Below are 26,069 nucleotides of genomic sequence, written 5' to 3' on the forward strand. Positions count from 1 at the left end.
AAATAAAATAAAAAAGGTTATATTTTAGAACACTCTCACCTTCACTGGAACCTTCTGAAAGTAAAGAAGAACCTTAAAGAAGTTCCAGTAAACTTGAAGTGACTTGAAGTGATCGCGAAAACTGGAAGTGATTCTGTGAGGAACAGAATATATATATGTATATATCGCATTTGTTAATAAAAGGTGCTGCACAGCCACACTAAAAATGTCACTGCTTCAAGTTAACCAATCCCATTGCATTGTGACATTTGCGTTAACTTCCTACACGTTGCAAGTTCCCTTTTACATAAATACGTGAAATATTACCACAGACACGCAGACAGATATCAGGAGCACAAAAATGCACTTCAAGTGAGATATTAGTTAGTTAGATTTGACTTATAGCTTTAATACTTCCAATACATCCAAACTGCACTAAGAATGTCTGGGCTTGTGAATCATGGTATGGATGAAGGTTCAATGATGGAATCAGAAGACAGAATAGAGAAGACAGTTGATATCTACATCACTGCTGAGGCTGTAAGAGACATGAAACATAAGAAAGACACTGAGGACTTCGACACCCAAACAGCGAAAACCCAAACACCTCAACACACAGGTAACTGAAATGAACTGCTAATACGTTTACTCATAAAAGTTGATGTAAATTGTTTTAAGTGAAGAAGAAAATAGATAGCATAATATCTGCCATTTTCAGGAAGTGATTCTGTGAGGAACAGAAGCTCCAGAGCAGCTGCAGTGTGTTTGGTGTTGCTGTGTGTTCTTCTGCTGACTGCAGTCATAGTGCTGTGTGTTCACATCTATACAAAGAGCACAAACTACACAGAAGAGAGAGATCAGCTACTAACCAAGATCAACAACCTCACAGAAGAGAGAGATGGGCTAAGAATAGAGAACAAAAACCTGACCAATGAGAGAGACCAGCTAAGAAACAAACTTATTCTTGGTAAAGTTTATTTAATCCATGTAGTTATTTGTTATACAGCAGACATAAAAGATGATGGAGTTGGGTTGTGCTCTCAGTAACTTTCAGGGTTCATAATCTATGAGTTTACTATCTGTTATAAGTTACTGACAGGTGAGTGTAATGGGAATGAAGAGCTAACAGCTAAACTGGTTGTTTACAGATGGATGGACTTACTATAAATCCATTTTTTACAACATGTCGAATGAGACGAAGAGCTGGACTGAGAGCAGAAGAGACTGTACAGAGAGAGGAGCAGATCTGATCATCATAAACAACAGAGAAAAACAAGTGAGTGTGTGTGTGTGTTTGTGTGTGTGTGTGTAAGAACCTCCCGCCGTCTCAACAACGGAATTTGTTGTGTTTCTAATCAGGAACTAATCATAAATATTGATTATACTTTAATTTAGATCTTTGCTTATTCTGGGTATCCCATACTTTCAATTATCCATTCATTAGGGACCCGGTGTTGCTTAGGCTGTATGTCGGCTGAATCGTCAGCTCACGGACACAAACTCGTCAGTTCTGATCTTGGTCAGAGGATGCAGGGTGTCAGGCCGTGCCCTGTTTGCTCATAACGAAAAGTGTAATTTTTTATTGTCACAAAAACTGAAACTTGCCAAATCCTTGATAGTCAGAAACCGGAGGGTCGCAGATGAGACGCTCCATGCTAGATTCATTGGTCCTTCGGTATGATCTAAGACAGGGCTGCCAACTCTCACGCATTGAGCGTGAGACTCACGCAATTGACACTTTTCACACGCTCTCACGCCACACATTCATTTTCTCACGCACAGAAAAATTGCGGAGCAAAGAGGTACTTTTAATATTAAACTAATTCTCAGCTCTTAGATTCCATCAATTTTATTACGAAATTCAGACAAAAATACGTTTGGCGCTTGTAAATGTGACGTGACAGATCGCTGAGCGCCTCAGTTCAAGTGCACGTTGAAGTCAAGTGCTCGGTTCGATCATCTGTTACTTTTTTATTTAAAGATGCAGTACAACTTACCGAAAGTATACATAATATCGACCAATTAGTGTTTTTCAACCACGGAAAGAGGTCAATATAGCAGCAGGAGAACAATTATGTCACATAACGTTACATTTAGCTCAGGAAAGCCATTTAATGACCATAGCATGTTAATTGAATAGAAAAAAATAGCTAGAGAGGAGATTTTGCTGAGCACTATATTACATATTTATTATATTTTTACTTATGTCATTAAATAATTGTTATTATAACAAAAACTGCATTATATTTAATTTAATTTGTTATTTTTAACCTTTAATAATACCAGCAGATTGGGCCCTCTATGTTTACAGCATTAGGTGAGATTTTTTTTTTGTGCACAACAATTAAACAATTAGAAGCCATACATAACATCAATTGCTCAAAGATGACTAAAATGTATACCTGACAGAGACACACAGTGGTGTGTGAGAGTGTTCCGAGTAGAGATGCACCCATTGATCGGTTGGTGACCGGAATTGGCCGATTTTCACGTGATCGGCCGTGACAGGCGACCGGCCGGTCAGTCTGACAAATGCCGATTTTATGCCGGTCAAATGCACTCGGGCGCCGCATGATTAACATCGCGCAACATCAGCATCACATGTGCACACGGAACACACATGTAGAAAACCTTGTGAATTAGCACGTATTTTTTTTCGGCGTGCATGTTAATCAATGAGTGCATTCACAACGGAGCAGGAGCAGCGCGTGTGCGTCAAGCAGGAGCTTTCGCGAGCAGTGAAGCGCGTGTTTCGGCGCCGAGTCTATTCGCTTCACTGCTCGCGCTCAATTAAAGGGAAAGCACACGTTTGATGGACAAAATAGCCTAAATAGGGTTTCACAAAAAAAAGTGCCCAAAATGCACAGGATTTGCGTATTTTAACAAGAACTGGAGTAGGAAAAGAAAAGAAAACGAAGACTAATATTTATAGAATGTACCCATTTAAACTTGTTTTATTATTCAGTTTGTACAAGTGATTGCAATAGGCCTGTGTGTGTGTGCTTTGAGAAATATCTTTATACTGCAAGGCTATATTTATTTTATTTTTTATTTATATATTATTTTATTGCCATTCCCTGTTTTCATACAGACGTTTAGTTTGCTAAATACATATATAAAAAAATTATTGGATATTGAATGTGAAAAGGAAATGGTTCTTCCATAACACTGCACTTTAGATGTGTGTGAATTACCCACACCTGGAGTAATTTATATAGTTCTATTTTATAGCGTTTATCTGTTAAAAAAATATGTACTATGCAAATTGTAAAATGTTCTATTACAGAAAAGATATAAAATAAATATTTGTGTGCTGTAAAGTGGTTAGAAAAAATGAAATCGGAATCGGCTAAAATCGGTATCGGCAGGTCAAACTCAATGAAAAATCGGAAAACGGAATCGGCCCAGAAAATTGTAATCGGTGCATCTCTAGTTCCGAGAGCAAGACTCGGGAAGACACTGACACAGCACTGCATGGGGGTTTTCTGGTTACAGATTCCCAAAGATTGCTCTGCTACTTTCACTTAAATACCCAAACCAGAACAAATGGTTAGTACAAATATTTTTAGAGCTGTGAATGGTCTATTCATCTACCCCTAGTGAAAAATAAATATATTAAAATGTATTTGAAATACATTTATTTTATGCTAAGTATACTACAAATACATTTACATGTTTATGTATTTGCAATTGTTCTTTTGTATACTAAATTGGTATACTGAAAGTCTGCTAAATTGGAACAAGTAATTTTGTGCTTAATGCACTTTAGTTATCCGGAAATAGTGCTGAGGTCCAACTTAACATATACTTAAGTATATTTAATTGTCCTACAGTGGAACTATTGCTAGTATACTTTAGGTACACTTTAAATATCTTGCATTTAAATGATAGTATACAGTGATCATTCTATCCTTAATAGTGATATTAAACACATAGGCTTAATATTAATAAATATGCATTGTGCAATAAAGAAGAACTCCAATAAAGTTTACTTATAATATTTATATCAGTAAGTCTCAAGCAATATGTCAGTAAATACATGAATGGGTTTGTAGTATAGTAAGAATGAAATATATGTAGGCCTGTTTTAAATACATTTTGGCATAGGTTTTTTTCCCACTAGGGCAGACTCTACATCCATTGCCTCTGACATGTTTCTCACCATCACACACCTAACTCGGAAACTCTTAAGAAAATCCAAAGTTACCAACACTCATAATTACGAGTTGTGCTGATGTTCATGTGCATTTTATCTCATAAATACATTCTTTCTGACATGACTTGAAAGCACTGTAACTGCCAAAGCCTGCCCAAACGTCCTACCATTTGCTGAACCAGAAGTTGACACGTCAGACCACTATGCTTGATCTATGTTTCGAACACGCCATAAAGCCAATGTCATCAAACTCACCAACAATCGCTTTTGCTGTACTTTTGCTAAACAACCGAACTCTCTAGAATGCACACTATTGGTACATTTGTCAAAAAATCTGTCGGAGTCTAGAAACTCATTTCAGCTGAAGACACAAGTCTCACCATGCATTTCAAATCTGAGAAGGATTAAATTATTTTAGATGATGCTATGTCATTTTTTTAGATGAGACTTTCTTTTTGTGCAACCCAAAGGTGTGAGGTATGCACTGAAACATCTAGTCACTGTAAAATCTAATTAGTTGGGCTTACTTAAAAAAAGCATGCAAACCGATTGCCTTAAAAAACAAGTAAAGTGAATAGGAATTGTATGTGGTACTGACAAATGCTTAGTTAGTATTGTTCACTTACACAAGAGTTCTAGTAACTAAAAAAGAAATGTAGAGAGTACTTGATAATTTACTTTAAATAAAATATAATTGTTACCATTGTTGTGTTTTGCATGCTGAATGTTGAAGTCTGTGTGACTCAAGTATGATCAATTGCAATATAAAAAGTTTCACAAGGTGTTTAGGACATAAGTGTTAGCAACAAAATTATAAAAGATCATTAATTGACATGAAATATAGTTATATTATACATCATTCATACATACATACATACATACATACATACTGTATAAAATCTCTTCCTTTGAAACCGAATAACTGATTTCTTGTTGCAATCACTGCATCAATGGAAAGAGAATTACAGTATAAATGAAGTTCCAAGTGCCCAACCAAAGGGATAACTAATCGCCATAATGGTGACTAAAAACATTTTAGGAAAATCAACATCAATTTATGTGATGTTCTCTCAAATCTTTCAGTTGTATAACATTTTAAATATTCAAGATGACTTTGGGAAATGAGTGAATGCAAAAAGAGAAAAATAACTGCAGAAGTGGATGAAATAAGTGAAAAGTCCATTAAGATTTTCCCAGCCTCAAAAACCACACTCAAACCACTCAATTAATCTTAACTTGGGTTTTCTTAGTAAACAACACATAGTATGTGAATTATAGTAGATTATTGCTTAGTTAAATTAAAATTTATTTCTATAGTCGTGACGATCCGGTATGTGACGTCCCCGTATCTAGACGATGGGTGATTCCATGAGTGGTTTCATTACGCTCATCTGGCTTCCCTATCTTAATGTCCTTTAAAATGAGACATTTTATACTCTTCAGGGCTCCATATTTTGATTATTTATGTTGTTGGTCTTTTCCTTTGTTAAACTTACACTGGAGTCACATTACATTACAGTTCATGCCTACATCGTACTCTGTTACTGATTTTACTGACGTTACATTTGCACTTGTTCGGTTTAGTTTCCTGTTCTGTTAATAAACCTTGAGTTAAATTTGAAGTCAGAGTGTGTCCCTTCCTTTGTTGTGGTCTTTTTGGAGCCACAGGTCGTAACAATAGCACTTTTCACAATTTTGCATGGTTGCGAAGCATCTTTACATTCAAATAGAGTAAATATATGTAATTATGACAAATAAAGAATAAATCAGAATTGAATCTGAATCAGAAATGATCAGAAGTTGTATTACTTTAGTGTATTCCTAATACACTCCAATGCAAAGTTAAATTGTCAAATAAAATTTGAAACGTTAATTGCATGAAAAGTATCAATGTAAAATGTATTAAAATAATTTCAATTCATGCGTCACATTTTAATCTGCAGCGTAATGCGAGACAGTCAAACTGCCAAATAATTTCATTACGTTTGACATCAGGAGCAGTTTTACAGTACAGAGTTGAAGCACGCAGAGACAACAAATGGTTTTATTCCGTCCGCACGCATTGAAACACAAGCAGTTCTGCACGTTCACATTCTTCCCCCAATGAACAGAACTGTCTGTGTTTTCGTGCGTGCACAAGAATAAAACTAATGTCATGCCAATTTATGCGATTGTTTCCTGCAGCATTAATGAAAGATCATGTCAGGTAAAAGGGAAGCAAAATGTACAGCGAATGTACATTTATCTGTTCCCTTTGTCTTCATGATGTTCTCCGGATAAGCGAGTTACTGGTATACTGGGGTGTGTCAGTAAGCTGTACCATTATTTATAAAGATTACTTTATTGTAGCCTATTTGAAGCACACAATAATGATGATATTAGCATACTTCACGTTTACTTGAAATGCCATTGCAGTGTGTTTTTAAATCACTAAAAGTTTGTTATCAGTATACTATTATATATGTTCAACAATCTTTCAGTGTAAATGAATTGCAATTGTAATGTCACCAAAATACATTTGAAGTTTATGCTGAGTAAATCCTGCATTTCAAAACTTAAGTACACTTTAAATATACTCTTGTATTTAAGAATACTTGGAATAGTTCCACTTTAGCACAAACAAGTATATTAAATACAACTTTAGTTGAACTTCAGCACTGCTTTTGGACAACTAAAATGCATTTAGTACAAAATTAGTTATCTAATTTAACAGACTTTAAGCATAGGCTACCAATTTATAGTGTGCCACAAATACATTTAGTTATACTACAGTACATACAAATAAATTGTGCTTATTTTGTTCACTAGGGGTTACACCTGGTTTCGGGGGAGAGGAGAGAATTATCAGATATCTTGAAGAGACACCACAGAAAAAAGAGAACAGTTTTCAGTCTTTCTCATAATACCTGTGACTGTAATGAAATTGAACCATTTTACCAATCACACTGAGACATTTAAAATGATACCAAACATGCAAGGATAGATATATTCTCAGTGAACTTTTAGTGACTTGAATCAGGGGGAAAGGAAGGGAGGAGGGAGAGGGGGATGCACAGATAAGCAAGGAGATAAGTTTGGGCAATGTCTATTGTCTGTTTATGATATAAATGTGCAACTGTTTCATCTGCTCAGGATTTTGTGAAGAACATGATTGGTTCTTCTCTGGTCTGGATTGGTCTGACTGACAGAGTTGAGGAGGGCACATGGAAATGGGTTGATAACAGCACACTGACCTCTGGGTGAGAAAACACTGAACTGAACAGATTAATATCTAATAAATGATTTTCACAGTCAGTATCATATCACACAGAAAGCAGCACTGAACATCTAATGCTGATCTGTTTCAGGTTCTGGGCGCCTGGAGAGCCAAATGGTAACACTAACAGAGAGGAAGACTGTGCTTTAACTCAATCATCAGGATTTGCTGATTATCCATGTAATGATAAGTTTAGATGGATCTGTGAGAAGACTATTTTTTAAACTACACATTTCAATAAATGTGTGCTATGTGCATATTAGAGAACTAATGTTACATTTACCTCAGAAGGATTTAGCCAATAATGTCTTTAGCTCATTAGTTCTATAAAAAAAAAAAAAAAAAAAAAAAACTGAAAATATCACTAATATTATAAATAGTTTTGTAGAAGTTAAGTCTTTATGACAAACATTTTAATAACTATATCTCAAAAATGATTTTTTACACAGAAAACAGAATCTTTATTTTTTTAATTCAGTGCATACAACTTAAAATGTGTTTCTGGATCAAAGCAACTCACAATAATAGAGCACATCATAATCACTAAGTTAGTAAAATCTTTATGAAATTGTTGAGTACACAATGTAATCTAATAAGCCGACTTTTCGTTTAATGTAATAATTTATTTGATTCCATTTTATTTTACGATGTTTTAGAATGAAATTATACATTTAGGCCTAAGTACTAAGTCAAATAACAACATGTACTTTCTATATGGTTGGGAATAGAGTTTGGTTTAGGGTTCGTTGCATGTATGCATAATTATGATTATGAATGCATTTAATTATGGATAATTATAATGATGCATAATTTACTGATAATCAGCACCGTATACATAACATGTGTAACAAAACACTGTAAAATAAAGTATTACCGCTTGTTTTAGATAAAACTATCATTACATTTGAGCTCAAATTTACAAATAACATATTTATTACCTTATGAACTGTAATTACATTATAATTCGCTATAGTGTATTCATAATATATACATTTCTCATACAAAAATATTTAATTATGTGAAAAAAATATTACATTAGATTAGATACAATAATAAAGTAAAACATTATATTATGTCCATTTATTAGATCACGCTTAGTTATGAGTTGATACAACTCCTAAATAAGCCTGCAAAGTCACATTTATTGTGTTTAACATTCATAACATTCATGTTATTGTTTAAAAGGCACTTTTCTTTATTATACTGTTCTGTAATAAACTAAATGTAATCTTAACGCTTTAAAATTAAACTACCTTTATCACAACAAACTTTTATGTGCTAAAATATGAGATACATAGTCAAATTCATCATTAATTAATATAAATCAGATATAAAAGTGTACATGACTTTAAACTTTGCTACAATGTGTAATTTGACAAGAATTTAATGTATGATTAGTTCCTATTTCACCCCTACATCTTCAGAGAGTATTTCATTTTTTTCTATATTAGTTTCACATGTCTAGTTTACTTTCCTTTGTTCTACACCTGTTTATAAAGCCCTGTGTTTCAGCTGTTCTTGTTCATTTCTCGTTTTGTGTGGTCTGCATTATTATCCTGCGTGTTCATTCACAATGTTTGGATTATTAATAAAGCATGTTGTGTTTTTGAATCTCCTTCGTCTTCGTGTCTGCTGACCACATCATAAAACTTGACATAAAAATGGTGATAATGTTGCAATATCGCGATATTGAGCCACTCAAAATCTCTGCAAGGGTTTCCTTCACCGCGACCGGCTTCAACCCTAAAAAACACTGTTAAAATCTTAACTTAAACCTTGAATGTATATTATTTAATTTATTTATTTATTTTTAAAAAGATATCCTAATACAATAAATGCATTAATCTCTCAATTGGGTATTTATCATTAAAGATATAGAGTTTGGAATCTAGCGGTCAAAATGACCGCTTGTGGCAGTTCTAGTACACTGTAAAAACTAAAGGAGCCTCAAATATCCTGTCGGATACTCAAGGAACTTCAAAATGTAATTTAAGTGCCTCAAAGCTCTTTCTCCTATAGTAGGGTTACTGGAGGAGCATTAGTCTCAGCCTCAGACGTCACGCCCACGGAACGTTGGCTAAACGTCTGATGCATATGGTACACTTAACTGGAAACACTTCAGGAATGTCGAAGTCGTCATCTGATTGGTTGAATTTTATCGGATTTCCGGGGGGCGCGAGTGTCGCGTTTATTTTCGGTCCGCCTGGAAACAAAGCGCAGACGTGTAATTGCGTTTCCTACTGATTTACTCGGTGTTTTGATCAGATGTGGTAATGCAGACGCAATTGTTGTTATACGTGCACAAACAGATCAATGACTTACTGCTTGTTTTCTTCTCCTTCTTTGATTTTCTATGCTGACTGACTTGTTGCAGTCTATGGTTGCACGCCGATCTGTTGTTGTGGGGACATTTCCACGCAACGAAACGTGACACTGAACGAAACGAACTGTAATTGGTTGTTTGACATGTCGGTCAAACGGCCTTATGGGCGGGCCTTGGCCAAAGAAAGCTGCTATGAATTCCAGACCTTCAGCCGTCAGTCTGAAGGTCTGGCTACGCGAGACTAGAGGAGCATTGACAATCTTTGAGGTTCTTGCTGGAACTTATGGGATCCTTTAAGCACTTTGTATTTAGTTCAGAGGTTCTGGGGTCACATTTTCATTACCATGAGACCTCGAAGTGCTTTGGGGGAAAATAGAGGAACTTCAATGCGATAAAAGGGTTATTGGAAGATCTTTTAACATTTAAGTGGTTCCTGGAAGATTTCTTATGTTAAAGCCAGCATCTGGAGGAACCCAATGGTCCGATTATTATTATCCTATTATTATTATTATAGGCTACTTAAGCTTGATTCAGTATACATACCCAGGTGAAAAAGACGTACTATATTAAAAATGTACTTGAGTGTGTTTTTAGTAGGCCTACAATACAAATATACTGTAATGCATTTTTAATACATTTAACAGTAGCCCAAGTCTTTTTCACCTGGGTAGCTTACATTTATTTAGTATAGGCCTATTTTATTGATTAATTTAAACCTTAAACAACAACACTAAATAATAATAATATTAATAATATGAAGAAGATGAAGGAGAAAAGTTGTATTCTGTCACGAAACTGCTGCTATTCCTCTGCTGTCGTCGCTTCAGTGATGCTCGCACTGCTCGCGTGCAACAAAGCTCAGCTGATCGACGTCATCGGGTTTGAAAGTAACGGCTCCCCTCATCAAAGCTTCCGCCGTTTGTTCGGCTCTCTATGAGGCGCCACGTAGGATTTAAATCAAACTTCGCTCATCAATACATACATAACACACGTGCATATACACCTATAAATTACTCGCATATACATGTATACTATTGGATGTTCAAAATACATATATGAAATACACGTGCACACTAATATGAAATCCATACCAATACATATTATGTTAGTCATGAATGCATATACACTTGTGAATAACTTGCATATACATATAAACTTGACGCACGCATACACCTACAGTATAAATACTCGCATATACATATAAACTTCCATGCATATACACCTATAAACACTCGCACATACATATAAACTTCCATGCATATACACCTATAAACACTCGCACATAGGCTACATATAAACTTCCATGCATATACACCTATGAACACTCGCACATACATATAAACTTCCATGCATATACACCTATAAACACTCGCACACACATATAAACTTCCATGCATATACACCTATAAACACTCGCACACACATATAAACTTCCATGCATATACACCTATAAACACTCGCACATACATATAACTCGATGCGCGCATACACATCCATAAAACACTCGCGCATAAATAAAACGTGGATGCATGCTTTGTGTATATATGTATATGCGAGTGATTTCATATGTGGATGTGCGTGAACTTTTCAGTGTAAAAGGAAGTCATTTCAGCGTAACCGGAAGGCATTTCAGTGTAAAAGGAAGGCATTTCAGTGTAAAAGTCATTTGTGTCATTTTGATAGTTTGTTTTCCAATTTGAAATTAAATAAGCATAAACGATAAAACGGCCCCTTTATTCATTTTTTCGTAAAAAAAAAAAAAAAAAAAAACACACGAAAAAACGAGATTTCGGCTTGATTTTTCGTTTTTTTAGTTCACAGGCAAAAAACGAATAAATGACTTCAAAATTCGTTTTCCACATGTGGGCGGCCTGACACGCCCCCTTCCGCCGATTGCTCAAGCAAGTCTAAGCATGTGACGTCATCAGTTGTCGCTCGGGTCTGTTCAACAAAATAATAGTCCTCTACTATGGCTACAGATTCTTAAACTGTACAGGGCAGGTCCTATTAGGCTTTCTTCTGTGCAACTTTACACGTTTCACAGAAATCTTTACATCAGAAATATTAATTATTAGTCTGCCACCAGCCTGTTTTATTTAGCTGTGCGGAGTTAAATCTGTGTGGTGAAGCTGCGCTTGACAGCGCCGAGTGGGAGAGGCTCACTGACCAATGTTCAGTCAGCAGTCAGAACTTTTCTTTTAGACGCTCCGTTTTGCCATGGGATGGTGATTGCAAATACTGTAATGCCAATCGGCTGAGGGTGGGTACTTTTTTTTTTTACATATTAGACATACAAACAAGAGTGAATGTGTGCATATTTTTAAATAAAATATTATTAACAAAGAGTTTAGATGGATTACTTAACAACTACAGAGTCAACATTTGAAGTGGATCAAAAAAGTTCATCAAAGTTGTCCTAAGACAAGAACGGATGTTGTTCAAAATTCATGTATAACTTTGATGAAAGGTTTTGATCCACTTTAAATGTTGACTACTACAATTTCTAAGAAATTCATATGTAGATACAATTTACATACAATTGTATGTACATACAATCAGGCACAATTTATATTTATCTACAAAGATATCTTCATTTTTTTACTAACGTCTACATGACCAGTTCAGCTGAATAATAAAGTTTACCCTCTTTAACTTTAACCTAATGTACAAACTGTAAGCTCAAATTAAAAACAGCACTGAAATAAGAGCGCGCAGTTTATCTGTCAGTCAGTTACGCATTAAAGTTGTGTTTGTTTCTCCAGCAACAGTAGACTACCGGTCGTATTTTCTTTTTTAGAATCATCATTGGTTCAGTAATTTTTTTATTTAAAAAAAAGTGATGTACAGTGTCATCAAGAGTGATCTGACAAGCCAAAAACCCTGTCTATTTCGCTATATACATTATATGTATTGATATGAGAGTTGTTGACACTGTGGACAGAGTAAAGGTAAAGTTAAGCCTCCTTATCGTCATTACCTTTAACTTAGAACATTACAGAACTGATTAATTAAAGACAATATAGACTATAACCTTACTGTCAATCTTTTTTTCTGTAATGAATGCTTGTTTAAATAAAGTACAGAAAGCTAAATTGTAATGTTGTTGGTTTACATAATCAAAATTATGTTATGAGTGGCTTGGATACTATATCAAGAATGATGTCTTTAGATGACTCTTTTTAACCCGTCGGCACACTGAAGGGTTTTATTTATTTATTATTATTTAGTTATATGTTATTTATTTAATGTTATAGTTTAAAAAAATATATTTTAGCCAACTGCACTAGGAACACCAAAAGATCTTTTGGTTTGGATGAACCTAAACAGATATGAATAAAAAGGTATTGACAGTAGTTCTTTTAAGTCCACCTCCTTGAAAATCATCAAATAACTCACAATTATTGAAGAGCATTTAAAAGCAGCCGCTGCTAAAACCATAAACTGATCACCAGTCTGGACTTTTGATGTATCAGCAACAATATAAACATTTAAAAAGCTGGAGAAGTTTTCCAACGGCACCCACTGTCAAAATGAACAGGAATGAATTGAAACAAAGATACTGAATGATCTCTTTTTAATTTGTGTATTTAAATCCCATTAAAATGAACTCAAAATCCACATTGTTGAGAAAAAAATTGTGTACTTCTGTGGTGGTTTGAAGTTCCTTTCTGCATAAATAATAGAAACATTTCCACAAATAAACAGTTCCTTTCTGCATAAATACTTGACATATAAACACAGATGAGGAACAGAACACAGTCCACTGCAGGAGAGAAACTAGAGTTAGTTTGTTGGCATCTAGACGACACTGAAACTGTCTGAAAGTGTAAATAAAAATATAGAAAGGAGTACAACCTGCAAAATGCACAGAAAAGATGGACAAACCACTGATGAGATCTACGAAAATGATGACATTATTAAAGGTATAACTGGAAAAGAGATCACAGACTCAACGCAAATTAAACCATCTGAATGCACAGGTACTGAGATTAATAATTCACTTCGTTTTTTAATACTTTCAGTTGATGTGTGCTGTGTTAAATTGATAAATAAAGAAAATAACATCATGTCTGCCATTTTCAGGAAGTGATTCTGTGAGGAACAGAAGCTCCAGAGCAGCTGCAGTGTGTTTGGTGTTGCTGTGTGTTCTTCTGCTGACTGCAGTCATAGTGCTGTGTGTTCACATCTATACAAAGAGCACAAACTACACAGAAGAGAGAGATCAGCTACTAACCAACAATACCAGACTCAGAGAAGAGAGAGATCAGCTACTGACCAAGATCAACAACCTCACAGAAGAGAGAGATGGGCTAAGAATAGAGAACAAAAACCTGACCAATGAGAGAGACCAGCTAAGAAACAAACTTATTCTTGGTAAAGTTTATTTAATCCATGTAGTTATTTGTTATACAGCAGACATAAAAGATGATGGAGTTGGGTTGTGCTCTCAGTAACTTTCAGGGTTCATAATCTATGAGTTTACTATCTGTTATAAGTTACTGACAGGTGAGTGTAATGGGAATGAAGAGCTAACAGCTAAACTGGTTGTTTACAGATGGATGGACTTACTATAAATCCATTTTTTACAACATGTCGAATGAGACGAAGAACTGGACTGAGAGCAGAAGATACTGTACAGAGAGAGGAGCAGATCTGATCATCATAAACAACAGAGAAGAACAAGTGAGTGTGTGTGTGTGTGTGTGTGTGTGTGTGTAGGTTTAGGGATAGGGTTAGTGTAAGGGGATAGAATATACAGTTTGTACAGTATAAAAATCATTATGTCTATGGAAAGTCCCCATAAAACATGAAAACACAACGTGTGTGTGTGTGTGTGTGTGTGAACCTCCCACCGCCTCAACAATGGAATCCAACGGCGTGGGCGAAGAAGGTATAGTGTGTGAATGACTTTTGCGCTCTGGTGAAGTTCACTTAATTTTCAGAATTCAGTTTCACTTTTACTTTAGCTCCGTGCTAAATCTGATTCCAATTTCTAATGATTATTACATTTTTGTTGTGTTTTGTTGTCTTTCTGAGTCTAGAAACTCATTTCAGCTGAAGACAAAAGTCTCACCATGTATTTCAAATCTGAGAAGGATGAAATTATTTTTAGATGATGCTATGTCATTTTTTTAAGATGAGACTTTCTTTTTGTGCGAGGTATGCACTGAAACATCTAGTCACTGTAAAATCTAATTAGTTGGGCTTACTTAAAGGGTCATGAAACCCTAAACCAAATTTTCTGAGATTTTAACAGAGGTATGTGTGTTGAACACCACTGAAGACAATGTTAGCATCTGTTAGATTTAAAAGTAGGGGGAAAATGGTTAAATTTTAGTTTTTTTCCGCTATTTTCATCTTCCGGGTTTAAAATTTTCATCGTGTGCAGATCAGATCTGGCAGAGCACTATAGTACTTTGATGACTCATCGGTGTCTCATAATTATTCATGACTGAGTTTTCTTATCCAGTGAGAAGACACTTGCTCTTAATTATTCATTACACCACATGGAACTTTCCAATGACGGACATGTCAAACTATGATATCGCATAGTAGATGAGAGAGGCAATGATGGGACGCGCGTTTGTTTTCGTGGTGCAAAAGTTCCAGTGCATCTTTCCCCGCGATGCTGCCAGGGCTGGACTCTGGCTGCGGGCGGTTGGTTGGCCATCAACCATGGACACATCTAAACTATGTGTGTGTAGCAACCATTCAACTGGAGAATAGTGGACTTCGGCCTTGTACACCAATGCAGGTTTCGTCTCGCGAGTGATGCGGTCCCGAGGACTTTTCTATCGCTTCAGAGGGGGGTGTGTGTGTGTGTGTGTGTGTGTGTGTGTGTGTGTCTGTCTAAAATGTAACCCTGGCCTGACCGTTTTTGCCTTTTGTTAAATAATCACTCGTTATTAAAATGTATATATTTCGATAATACCTCAATTGTATGGAACGTATGCTTAATTTGTGCAAATGTCTATGTCACTGTCTTTATTATGTGGGTTCAGGGGGCGCGTAGATCTAGGCTATAAGCGGAAAATGTATTATTTTCAAATATATGCATTTATAGTGTGTATATAAACAAATATATATTTTATAATGACATAATTATACATATGCATTTATATGTTTTAAATAGAATTATGATTACTGTAGGCTAATATATGTAGCAGGGCATTCAGTTACTTTTGAAAGGACAAAAATAAGGTGTCAGTGTATTTCATTAGACTTTAACTTTGTCAGCTATAAAAAAAATCTAGCATTTCCACACGTTTTACCACTGATTTTTAGTGACAGTCGATATGCATGGGCCACTGGAGATGACAGTTTCCCCCCCTCCCCTTTCCCCTGCCGTGCCATACCACACCCACTTCTCACAGCCACCACGCCCATTTAAGTTGCATTTTTCAAAAAGATTGTGAGCTAGACTTGAGCTGAAAGAGGGGGGTTTAATGACCCTTTAAAAAAAGCATGCAAACCGATTGCCTTAAAAAAAACATGTAAAGTGAATAGGAATTGTATGTGGTACTGACAAATGCTTAGTTAGTATTGTTCACTTACACAAGAGTTCTAGTAACTAAAAAAGAAATGTAGAGAGTACTTGATAATTTACTTTAAATAAAATATAATTGTTACCATTGTTGTGTTTTGCATGCTGAATGTTGAAGTCTGTGTGACTCAAGTATGATCAATTGCAATATAAAAAGTTTCACAAGGTGTTTAGGACATAAGTGTTAGCAACAAAATTATAAAAGATCATTAATTGACATGAAATATAGTTATGTTATACATCATTCATACATACATACATACATACTGTATATAATCTCTTCCTTTGAAACCGAATAACTGATTTCTTGTTGCAATCACTGCATCAATGGAAAGAGAATTACAGTATAAATGAAGTTCCACGTGCCCAACCAAAGGGATAACTAATCGCCATAATGGTGACTAAAAACATTTTAGGAAAATCAACATCAATTTATGTGATGTTCTCTCAAATTTTTCAGTTGTATAACATTTTAAACATTCAAGATGACTTTGGGAAATGAGTGAATGCAAAAAGAGAAAAATAACTGCAGAAGTGGAGGAAATGAGTGAAAAGTCCATTAAGATTTTCCCAGCCTCAAAAACCACACTCAAACCAATCAATTAATCTTAACTTGGGTTTTCTTAGTAAACAACACATAGTATGTGAATAATACAGATTACTAGATTTTTACAATTAAGGTAAGACATTAAGTAAAGTTAAGTAAAAAGTGTTTAGTGAATCACTGTTGGATCTTGTTTCTGCTAACAGGTGCAAGGGCTGAATTTCCAAAGACAACTTTTGCCTACAGCACAAACAATGAGCAATTTACAAATAAAATTATTTAATTTGTTAAATATTTAAGTACTACTTCAGTAATTCAGTAATTCTCTGTTGACCCATTATGATTAAATGTACAATACATTGAACTGCATTTGAGTTCTACATGTTGTGTATAAAAATAGCCTAGATAGATGTTTACAGGAAATGTGTTTTGAGTTGCAAAGAAATAATCATGAAGTAAGTTTTATAATTATGACCTTTGCCTTTTCAATAATTTACCCACACTTTGAAATTCAGATAGGCTATTGCTTAGTTAAATTAAAATTTATTTCTATAGTCGTGACGATCCAGTATGTGACGTCCCCATATCTAGATGATGGGTGATTCCATGAGTGGTTTCATTACGCTCATCTGGCTTCCCTATCTTAATGTCCTTTAAAATGAGACATTTTATACTCTTCAGGGCTCCATAGTTTGATTATTTATGTTGTTGGTCTTTTCCTTTGTTAAACTTACACTGGAGTCACATTACATTACAGTTCATGCCTACATCATACTCTGTTACTGATTTTACTGACGTTACATTTGCACTTGTTCGGTTTAGTTTCCTGTTCTGTTAATAAACCTTGAGTTAAATTTGAAGTCAGAGTGTGTCCCTTCCTTTGTTGTGGTCTTTTTGGAGCCACAGGTCGTAACAATAGCACTTTTCACAATTTTGCATGGTTGCGAAGCATCTTTACATTCAAATAGAGTAAATATATGTAATTATGACAAATAAAGAATAAATCAGAATTGAATCTGAATCAGAAATGATCAGAAGTTGTATTACTTTAGTGTATTCCTAATACACTCCAATGCAAAGTTAAATTGTCAAATAAAATTTGAAACGTTAATTGCATGAAAAGTATCAATGTAAAATGTATTAAAATAATTTCAATTCATGCGTCACATTTTAATCTGCAGCGTAATGCGAGATGTTTGACATCAGGAGCAGTTTTGCAGAACAGAGTTGAAGCACGCAGAGACAACAAATGGTTTTATTCCGTCCGCACGCATTGAAACACAAGCAGTTCTGCACGTTCACATTCTTCCCCCAATGAACAGAACTGTCTGTGTTTTCGTGCGTGCACAAGAATAAAACTAATGTCATGCCAATTTATGCGATTGTTTCCTGCAGCATTAATGAAAGATCATGTCAGGTAAAAGGGAAGCAAAATGTACAGCGAATGTACATTTATCTGTTCCCTTTGTCTTAATGATGTTCTCCGGATAAGCGAGTTACTGGTATACTGGGGTGTGTCAGTAAGCTGTACCATTATTTATAAAGATTACTTTATTGTAGCCTATTTGAAGCACACAATAATGATGATATTAGCATACTTCACGTTTACTTGAAATGCCATTGCAGTGTGTTTTTAAATCACTAAAAGTTTGTTATCAGTATACTATTATATATGTTCAACAATCTTTCAGTGTAAATGAATTGCAATTGTAATGTCACCAAAATACATTTGAAGTTTATGCTGAGTAAATCCTGCATTTCAAAACTTAAGTACACTTTAAATATACTCTTGTATTTAAGAATACTTGGAATAGTTCCACTTTAGCACAAACAAGTATATTAAATACAACTTTAGTTGAACTTCAGCACTGCTTTTGGACAACTAAAATGCATTTAGTACAAAATTAGTTATCTAATTTAACAGACTTTAAGCATAGGCTACCAATTTATAGTGTGCCACAAATACATTTAGTTATACTACAGTACATACACATAAATTGTGCTTATTTTGTTCACTAGGGGTTACACTTGGTTTCGGGGGAGAGGAGAGAATTATCAGATGTCTTGAAGAGACACCACAGAAAAAAGAGAACAGTTTTCAGTCTTTCTCATAATACCTGTGACTGTAATGAAATTGAACCATTTTACCAATCACACTGAGACATTTAAAATGATACCAAACATGCAAGGATAGATATATTCTCAGTGAACTTTTAGTGACTTGAATCAGGGGGAAAGGAAGGGAGGAGGGAGAGGGGGATGCACAGATAAGCAAGGAGATAAGTTTGGGCAATGTCTATTGTCTGTTTATGATATAAATGTGCAACTGTTTCATCTGTTCAGGATTTTGTGAAGAACATGATTGGTTCTTCTCTGGTCTGGATTGGTCTGACTGACAGTGATGTGGAGGGCACATGGAAATGGGTTGATAACAGCACACTGACCTCTGGGTGAGAAAACACTGAACTGAACAGATTAATATCTAATAAATGATTTTCACAGTCAGTATCATATCACACAGAAAGCAGCACTGAACATCTAATGCTGATCTGTTTCAGGTTCTGGGCGCCTGGAGAGCCAAATGGTAACACTAACAGAGAGGAAGACTGTGCTTTAACTCAATCATCAGGATTTGCTGATTATCCATGTAATGATAAGTTTAGATGGATCTGTGAGAAGACTATTTTTTAAACTACACATTTCAATAAATGTGTGCTATGTGCATATTAGAGAACTAATGTTACATTTACCTCAGAAGGATTTAGCCAATAATGTCTTTAGCTCATTAGTTCTATAAAAAAAAAAAAAAAAAAAAAAAACTGAAAATATCACTAATATTATAAATAGTTTTGTAGAAGTTAAGTCTTTATGACAAACATTTTAATAACTATATCTCAAAAATGATTTATTACACAGAAAGTAGAAGCTTTATTTTTTAATTCAGTGCATAAAACTTAAAATGTGTTTCTGGATCAAAGCAACTCACAATAATAGAGCACATCATAATCACTAAGTTAGTAAAATCTTTATGAAATTGTTGAGTACACAATGTAATCTAATAAGCCGACTTTTCGTTTAATGTAATAATTTATTTGATTCCATTTTATTTTACGATGTTTTAGAATGAAATTATACATTTAGGCCTAAGTACTAAGTCAAATAACAACATGTACTTTCTATATGGTTGGGAATAGAGTTTGGTTTAGGGTTCGTTGCATGTATGCATAATTATGATTATGAATGCATTTAATTATGGATAATTATAATGATGCATAATTTACTGATAATCAGCACCATATACATAACATGTGTAACAAAACACTGTAAAATAAAGTATTACCGCTTGTTTTAGATAAAACTATCATTACATTTGAGCTCAAATTTACAAATAACATATTTATTACCTTATGAACTGTCATTACATTATAATTCGCTATAGTGTGTTCATAATATATACATTTCTCATACAAAAATATTTAATTATGTGAAAAAAATATTACATTAGATTAGATTTTAATACAATAATAAAGTAAAACTTATTACATTATGTCCATTTATTAGATCACACTTAGTTATGAGTTGATACCACTCCTAAATAAGCCTGCAAAGTCACATTTATTGTGTTTAACATTCATGACATTCATGTTATTGTTTAAAAGGCACTTTTCTTTATTATGCTGTTCTGTAATAAACTAAATATAATATAATATACCTTTATCACAACAAACTTTTATGTGCTAAAATATGAGATACATAGTCAAATTCATCATTAATTAATATAAATCAGATATAAAAGTGTACATGACTTTAAACTTTGCTACAATGTGTAATTTGACACAAATTTAATGTATGATTAGTTCCTATTTCACCCCTACATCTTCAGAGAGTATTTCGTTTTTTTCTATATTAGTTTCACATGTCTAGTTTACTTTCCTTTGTTCTACACCTGTTTATAAAGCCCTGTGTTTCAGCTGTTCTTGTTCATTTCTCGTTTTGTGTGGTCTGCATTATTATCCTGCGTGTTCATTCACAATGTTTGGATTATTAATAAAGCATGTTGTGTTTTTGAATCTCCTTCGTCTTCGTGTCTGCTGACCACATCATAAAACTTGGCATAAAAATGGTGATAATGTTGCAATATCTCGATATTGAGCCACTCAAAATCTCTGCAAGGGTTTCCTTCACCGCGACCGGCTTCAACCCTAAAAAACACTGTTAAAATCTTAACTTAAACCTTGAATGTATATTATTTAACATGTCTTAAAACCCCTACATAATATAATTTTTTATCTATCCCCACCCCGCTCTATATTGACTTTTTTTTATACTCGTGTAACATTCCTGTCCTCTTTGCTTTAAATGTATAAAGAAGGGAGCCAATCACCTCAAAAGCCTTTCACGACAGGAAACACTGACTACCTATAACCTATTGTGCATTTCACCCCACTTGTATATTTAAATACACAAACATATCTATCAAGAGATAATATTTCACAAGATGGATAATATTCACTGAGACTTTTTACAATCCACTTTAATAAAACACTAAAAACATGCTTGATTTGTATTGTCTTTTATGAAACTTATCAATGTTGATTAAACATGCAGCGTGTAACAGGAAGTAAACCAGACCACTGTGTCTGTAAGCTTCAGGAAGATGAAAAATGATGACCCACATTATTAGCAGTGTGAAGTGACATCACATGCGTCATTGTGTTGAAAGCTTCAAGTGCATGCTGATGAAACTACTGAAAATTACAAAGGACGGAAAACCATGGACCCCAAATGAGATTGCATGAAGGTATGATGCATCATTTTAAATGGTTTTGTTTTACATTTAAGAAATATGTAAAATCCGTGAAACAATATGCATTTACAATTTTTTTTTTACATTTATATAAGAATTTTGTCTTGTTTTAAGGATGTTTAGATATTTTTACTGGAAAACAATAAAAAAAAAGCACGTTTCAAGATCATTTTTGCCTTGTATCAGCAGAAATCAGCAAAAAAAAATCTAATTTATTTGAGCATATTAAGTTCATTTGAACTGATAAACATATTTGGGACAGAAATCATATAAAAAAGGTTTTAGTCGAGTTTGGATGTTCATGCACATAAAAAAGACAAGATAAATAAATAAAATAATTTCCCTAGTTTATGCTGGTGCTGTGCCATTTACAAAGTATCCTGATGAAAGTGTTGAAACTGGGAAATGAAGGAGGAAATACAGAATTTGGGAAACATTCAGTAATTTGACTACGTTTTGTTCACAGGTTGGATGCCACATTATCTTAAATTTCACACTTTTTACTCTCACCTCTCACTCTCACCTCTCAAAACTTTAATTTTAATTTTCCTACATTCATTGTGTCAAAATCCATTCTCTCTAAATCAATGATATGAATGCTGCTGGGAAACTGAAGATGGCCAGAGAAGATAGTGATGAGATGACCATGGTTATATTTGCTAGTACAGATACTATAGACCTACCACATGACCTTAGAACAAAGTTAGATGACTTAAACCATCCCGAAGAGGAACAGAGACAACAAATACGTAAGATTGGGTGCTTAAATGCTGAAAGTATCATCTTATATTTATTATATACTTTGTTTCCTTTATATCTCTGCTGTGGTAAATGGAAAATAAATCATTACATTTTCAGGAAGTGACTCTGATGAGAAAAAAAGCTACAAGACCACCGTGGTGTGTTTGGGGCTGTTGTGTGTTCTTCTGCTGGTGGCCGTCACAGTACTGTGTATAAAGTTCACAAAGGAAAACAACATGTTCCAATCTGAGAAAGAGGCAAACTATTGGCTAAGTCTGAGTAAAAACTTGACAGAAGAGAGAGAAGAGTTAAGGAAGGACTTGGCGAAACTCCAGGCCAGGCTTTATGAATACGGTAATCATTCTGTAGAATTCCACAAACTTGACTGTGTGCACAAGAAAAAATTAAGAAAGTAAAAAAAAAAAAAGTTTTACACGTAAAGATTGTTAAAACAATGACTGCGTCCGAAAAGTTAAGCAGCTGACTTGTTGCCTCGCTGCCTATTCAGGAAATGACTTTGCAGGTGTTTGTGCATTAAGTACCTCACAAAATAGATTTTTTTCAGACTTCTGAGGCAGCGTAATGATTTAATTTTTCAGCTTTCGGGCATAGCCTATATGGCTAGCGCAACAACAACAAAAATTACAGTCTGTTCCTTATTAAAGTAAATAGAAAAGGAAGGAAATTAAAGGAAATTATTTATTTACAATTAATTAGTTGATTTTTCAGGTTTAAAGAGCTAATATCTAACATTAACAGATCAGTGCTTTGACAACCCTAAATGGATAACGCACAACTTCAGTTCCTACTACATTTCCTCCGAGTGGAAGAACTGGACTGACAGCAGACAAGACTGCTTGCAGAGAGGAGCACATCTGATCATCATAAACAACAGAGAGGAACAAGTGAGTGAGAGATTGTGTTTGAATCTGAAAACTGTTTATGATCTATATGGATAATATGTCATTTTAGGAATTTATCAGAACGGTTACCAGTGGAAATATTGCCTGGATTGGTCTGACTGACAGTGATGAAGAGGGAGTCTGGAAGTGGGTTGATGGCACCACACTGAACTCTGGGTGAGCAGCTTGTTCATGCTATTGTGTGTGGAAAAGTGTAGATAATCTAAACCATAAACTCTTCTCAAGCAATATCAAAAACAGTTTCTTGCATTAACTTCCAACATTTAATCACTTGAGCCACATGCTGTAATGTTAATCTGTTGTTCTAGGATTTGGGAGCCTGGGGAGCCCAACAACAAAATAGATGAGGACTGTGCTGTATCACTCTTTGATTGGGCTGATTATCCATGTATCCAAACCTTTGTATGGATTTGTGAGAAAGATTTAGAGGTTTAATGAAGCTGTCAAAGCATCAAATCTGTACATTCAAAGCAATGCAGTAACCAAAGTTAGTTTCAACCAAACCAAAAATGATGGTTTGATGATATTAAAACAATCGAAAAATCAAATGTTGCACTCATTTGTCAAATATATAACTTGTGTGTAATGTTTCTTTATTTCTACTTCTATGTTATAGTATAAAATAATATTTTGATTACAATATATAACTATTTAGCAACACTTTCAGTTCTGATGAATATTAGTTCCCTACTATTTGGATCAGTGTTAAAATACTCCAACCACTTCAATATACAGGTACTGTCACAAGCAGACTGAATGCTGCTGCACCCTTGACATACAAAATAAAGGTTCCAAATGGGTGATTTCTCATTGATGCAACAGAAGAACCATATTTGGTTCCCCAAAAAAACCTTTCTGGCAACAGTTCTTAAAATAACCTTTTTATTTTCTTAGTGTGAAGAATGTTTTAAAATTCGAAAGAACCTTCGTCAGCTATAAACAACCTTTTGTTTAATAGAAAAGTTCCATAGATGTTAAAGGTTCTTCAAGGAACCATCGATGCCAATACAGAACTTTTATTTTTAAGAGTGTACCTCGACATTCTATGATAAACTCGCAACACAGCCATCGTGTGCAGCGCAGCACCAGCCTGACCCACCGCCGCGTATGCCTTGCCATTTAGACGTGAGATGGTTTTCAGAGGTCTAGATGGCAGGGCCGGAGTCAATGTCTCCCCCACTGAAAGATAGCTCGCAAATGTCTCTTCAATAGGGGGCATCGACACATACCCGTGCTCTCGCATTCCCTCCACATTCACATAGTTGGAATGATGTAACCGGTGAATGCGAGAGGAGTACAGGTTCTTCCACGCCTCAGCGTGGAGGTCGGGAAGGAATGGAAGGCTCACGGGAGCTGGTGGATTCTGGCCAGCGAGAAAGCGATCGCCAAGTCTTCCACGAGCGGCTTCCCCTCTGGCTCGCTGCCATGGCAACTCAAGCCTGGTGGTGGCGCGCTCCATCACCTCCACCAACTCAGCATATGCGGGGCAGGGGGGCTGGGCGGGTTCAGCCATTTCAGCATCTTCACTCCAACAGTCTCCTCCTGCTCATCCTGGCTCGAAGCCAGCAGAGCACTGGCCGCTGGACCAGAGGACCTGGTATGACGATGCATCCTCGCCCAGCAGCTCACCCTCGTCAGCCGCCGAGCATGAAAGGTTTACACCTCTCTCAAACTCGTCGGGGAGCTCCATATGAGATCACCAACGATCTCAGTCTCCTCTCCACCTCAGCGCAAGCAGGATCGGAATCACGGGGTGCAAATGACTGTCCCTCCTCCCTCAACAAGAAGGACAGACGAGAGCGGAGTGCTCTGATAAATAAACGCCCTCAAGGGCTGAGCGCACGTGCTCCTCACCCAAACAAAACACGCACAGGTCATGAGTGTCACCTGGTGTAAGATATCTCTTACATGGGTCAGCACACTTCCTGAAATGCTTGTCGCTTGCCATGATAAAATATCTCACTTCACAGTACCAGCAAAACAGTCCCTGAAGACAAAAAGAAGGTGACATGTTCTCTAGGCGCCCTCTTATACTTCCTGGTCGCACTGGCGGTGACATCATGGCTGTCGCCGGCCAATATGATTGCCGTGATTATACAGTACTTCAGTCATCAGTCACACTGAGGCGTTCCCCAAATGTGTCTCAGGATGCAGTGTGAGTTCCCTTTTGACAGGGAACTATAGTTTTATACAATTGATTATATAGGCTAAAGCCTCGAAAGCAAGATCGTTCCCTTTACAATCACTAAAACGCTGTCGATTTGTCAGTGTATCGCGATCTCACAAAGTTCCATTCAGCATCAATGAATAAAAACTCTGGAGTTTTGAGCGGTTAAACTTTGACTAACTTGAACACCTCTGATTGGCCATTGCGTTCAAGAAATCAACAACTATGTCTGTGATTGGCTACATTGCTCACCGCAGAAAAAAACACGCTAATAATAGATAAATTAATTTGACGTTCTCCAGAGCGCAAACACAAATGCACGGGAGCATTTGGCAAATCTGTTTTGCCAATATATTATTACATTATCAGCTGAGGGTGCTCCTGCTTGAGTACCCGTAGAACCCGTCAACTCGTAGAACCGGGACTGGCTAAAGCTGTGTGTAAACAAGGCATGGCTGCAGAGTGTGAGTTGCTCCGAAGGAGAGAAATTCTCTGGTACAGAAACAGAATTGATTACGTCGGAGCTTATCTATACAACGCAGGCTACTATAATAATTTAACCGCTGGGCTCGTTACCAGGTTTCGTCACGTGTTACATTACATTGGTGGAGCAAAAATAGACAAAGTAG

The 26,069-nt window shown here is 35.6% G+C and overlaps 4 protein-coding genes across 10 annotated transcripts in view; 3 read left to right on the forward strand and 1 right to left on the reverse strand.

Moving 5' to 3' along the window:
• The window catches only part of cadm2a (cell adhesion molecule 2a), a 467,971-nt gene that overhangs the window by 131,058 nt on the left and 310,844 nt on the right, over positions 1-26,069 (reverse strand). The gene's annotated exons all lie outside the window — the stretch shown is intronic.
• On the forward strand, positions 307-9,006 carry LOC311076644 (uncharacterized protein). Its single transcript, XM_084104989.1, has 5 exons — positions 307-598; positions 698-946; positions 1,128-1,255; positions 7,268-7,374; positions 7,483-9,006. The coding sequence occupies exons 1-5, from the start codon at positions 421-423 to the stop codon at positions 7,613-7,615; spliced, it is 795 nt and encodes a 264-aa protein (XP_083961115.1). The 5' UTR covers positions 307-420; the 3' UTR covers positions 7,616-9,006.
• LOC311076645 (uncharacterized protein) lies at positions 11,988-20,876 on the forward strand. Its single transcript, XM_084104990.1, has 5 exons — positions 11,988-13,694; positions 13,798-14,088; positions 14,270-14,397; positions 19,146-19,252; positions 19,361-20,876. Exons 1-5 carry the CDS (start codon positions 13,577-13,579, stop codon positions 19,491-19,493), a joined length of 777 nt encoding a protein of 258 aa, XP_083961116.1. The 5' UTR covers positions 11,988-13,576; the 3' UTR covers positions 19,494-20,876.
• Positions 21,488-23,806, forward strand: LOC311076646 (CD209 antigen-like protein C). Of its 2 annotated transcripts, none has more exons than XM_084104992.1 (6): positions 21,488-21,603; positions 22,076-22,358; positions 22,468-22,704; positions 23,110-23,255; positions 23,323-23,429; positions 23,582-23,806. In XM_084104992.1, the coding sequence occupies exons 2-6, from the start codon at positions 22,202-22,204 to the stop codon at positions 23,706-23,708; spliced, it is 774 nt and encodes a 257-aa protein (XP_083961118.1). In that variant the 5' UTR covers positions 21,488-21,603; positions 22,076-22,201; the 3' UTR covers positions 23,709-23,806. The 2 variants fall into 2 exon arrangements, with proteins under 2 accessions (XP_083961118.1, XP_083961117.1); XM_084104991.1 differs by having other exon boundaries at positions 21,524-21,603; positions 22,226-22,358.

Source organism: Abramis brama (assembly GCF_963993115.1).
Source record: "Abramis brama genome assembly, chromosome: 25".
NCBI classification, from domain to species: domain Eukaryota; kingdom Metazoa; phylum Chordata; class Actinopteri; order Cypriniformes; family Leuciscidae; genus Abramis; species Abramis brama.

Excerpts from the sequence above, each read along its gene's own strand:
- LOC311076644 (XM_084104989.1), top strand. The coding sequence starts at position 421 with ATGTCTGGGCTTGTGAATCATGGTATGGATGAAGGTTCAATGATGGAA. Across the intron at positions 599-697 it reads CCAAACACCTCAACACACAG|GAAGTGATTCTGTGAGGAAC; the intron begins GTAACTGAAATG and ends TGCCATTTTCAG. Across the intron at positions 1,256-7,267 it reads TAAACAACAGAGAAAAACAA|GATTTTGTGAAGAACATGAT; the intron begins GTGAGTGTGTGT and ends TCATCTGCTCAG.
- LOC311076646 (XM_084104992.1), top strand. The coding sequence starts at position 22,202 with ATGAATGCTGCTGGGAAACTGAAGATGGCCAGAGAAGATAGTGATGAG. Across the intron at positions 23,256-23,322 it reads TAAACAACAGAGAGGAACAA|GAATTTATCAGAACGGTTAC; the intron begins GTGAGTGAGAGA and ends ATGTCATTTTAG. Across the intron at positions 23,430-23,581 it reads GGCACCACACTGAACTCTGG|GATTTGGGAGCCTGGGGAGC; the intron begins GTGAGCAGCTTG and ends CTGTTGTTCTAG.
- LOC311076645 (XM_084104990.1), top strand. The coding sequence starts at position 13,577 with ATGCACAGAAAAGATGGACAAACCACTGATGAGATCTACGAAAATGAT. Across the intron at positions 14,398-19,145 it reads TAAACAACAGAGAAGAACAA|GATTTTGTGAAGAACATGAT; the intron begins GTGAGTGTGTGT and ends TCATCTGTTCAG. Across the intron at positions 19,253-19,360 it reads AACAGCACACTGACCTCTGG|GTTCTGGGCGCCTGGAGAGC; the intron begins GTGAGAAAACAC and ends GATCTGTTTCAG.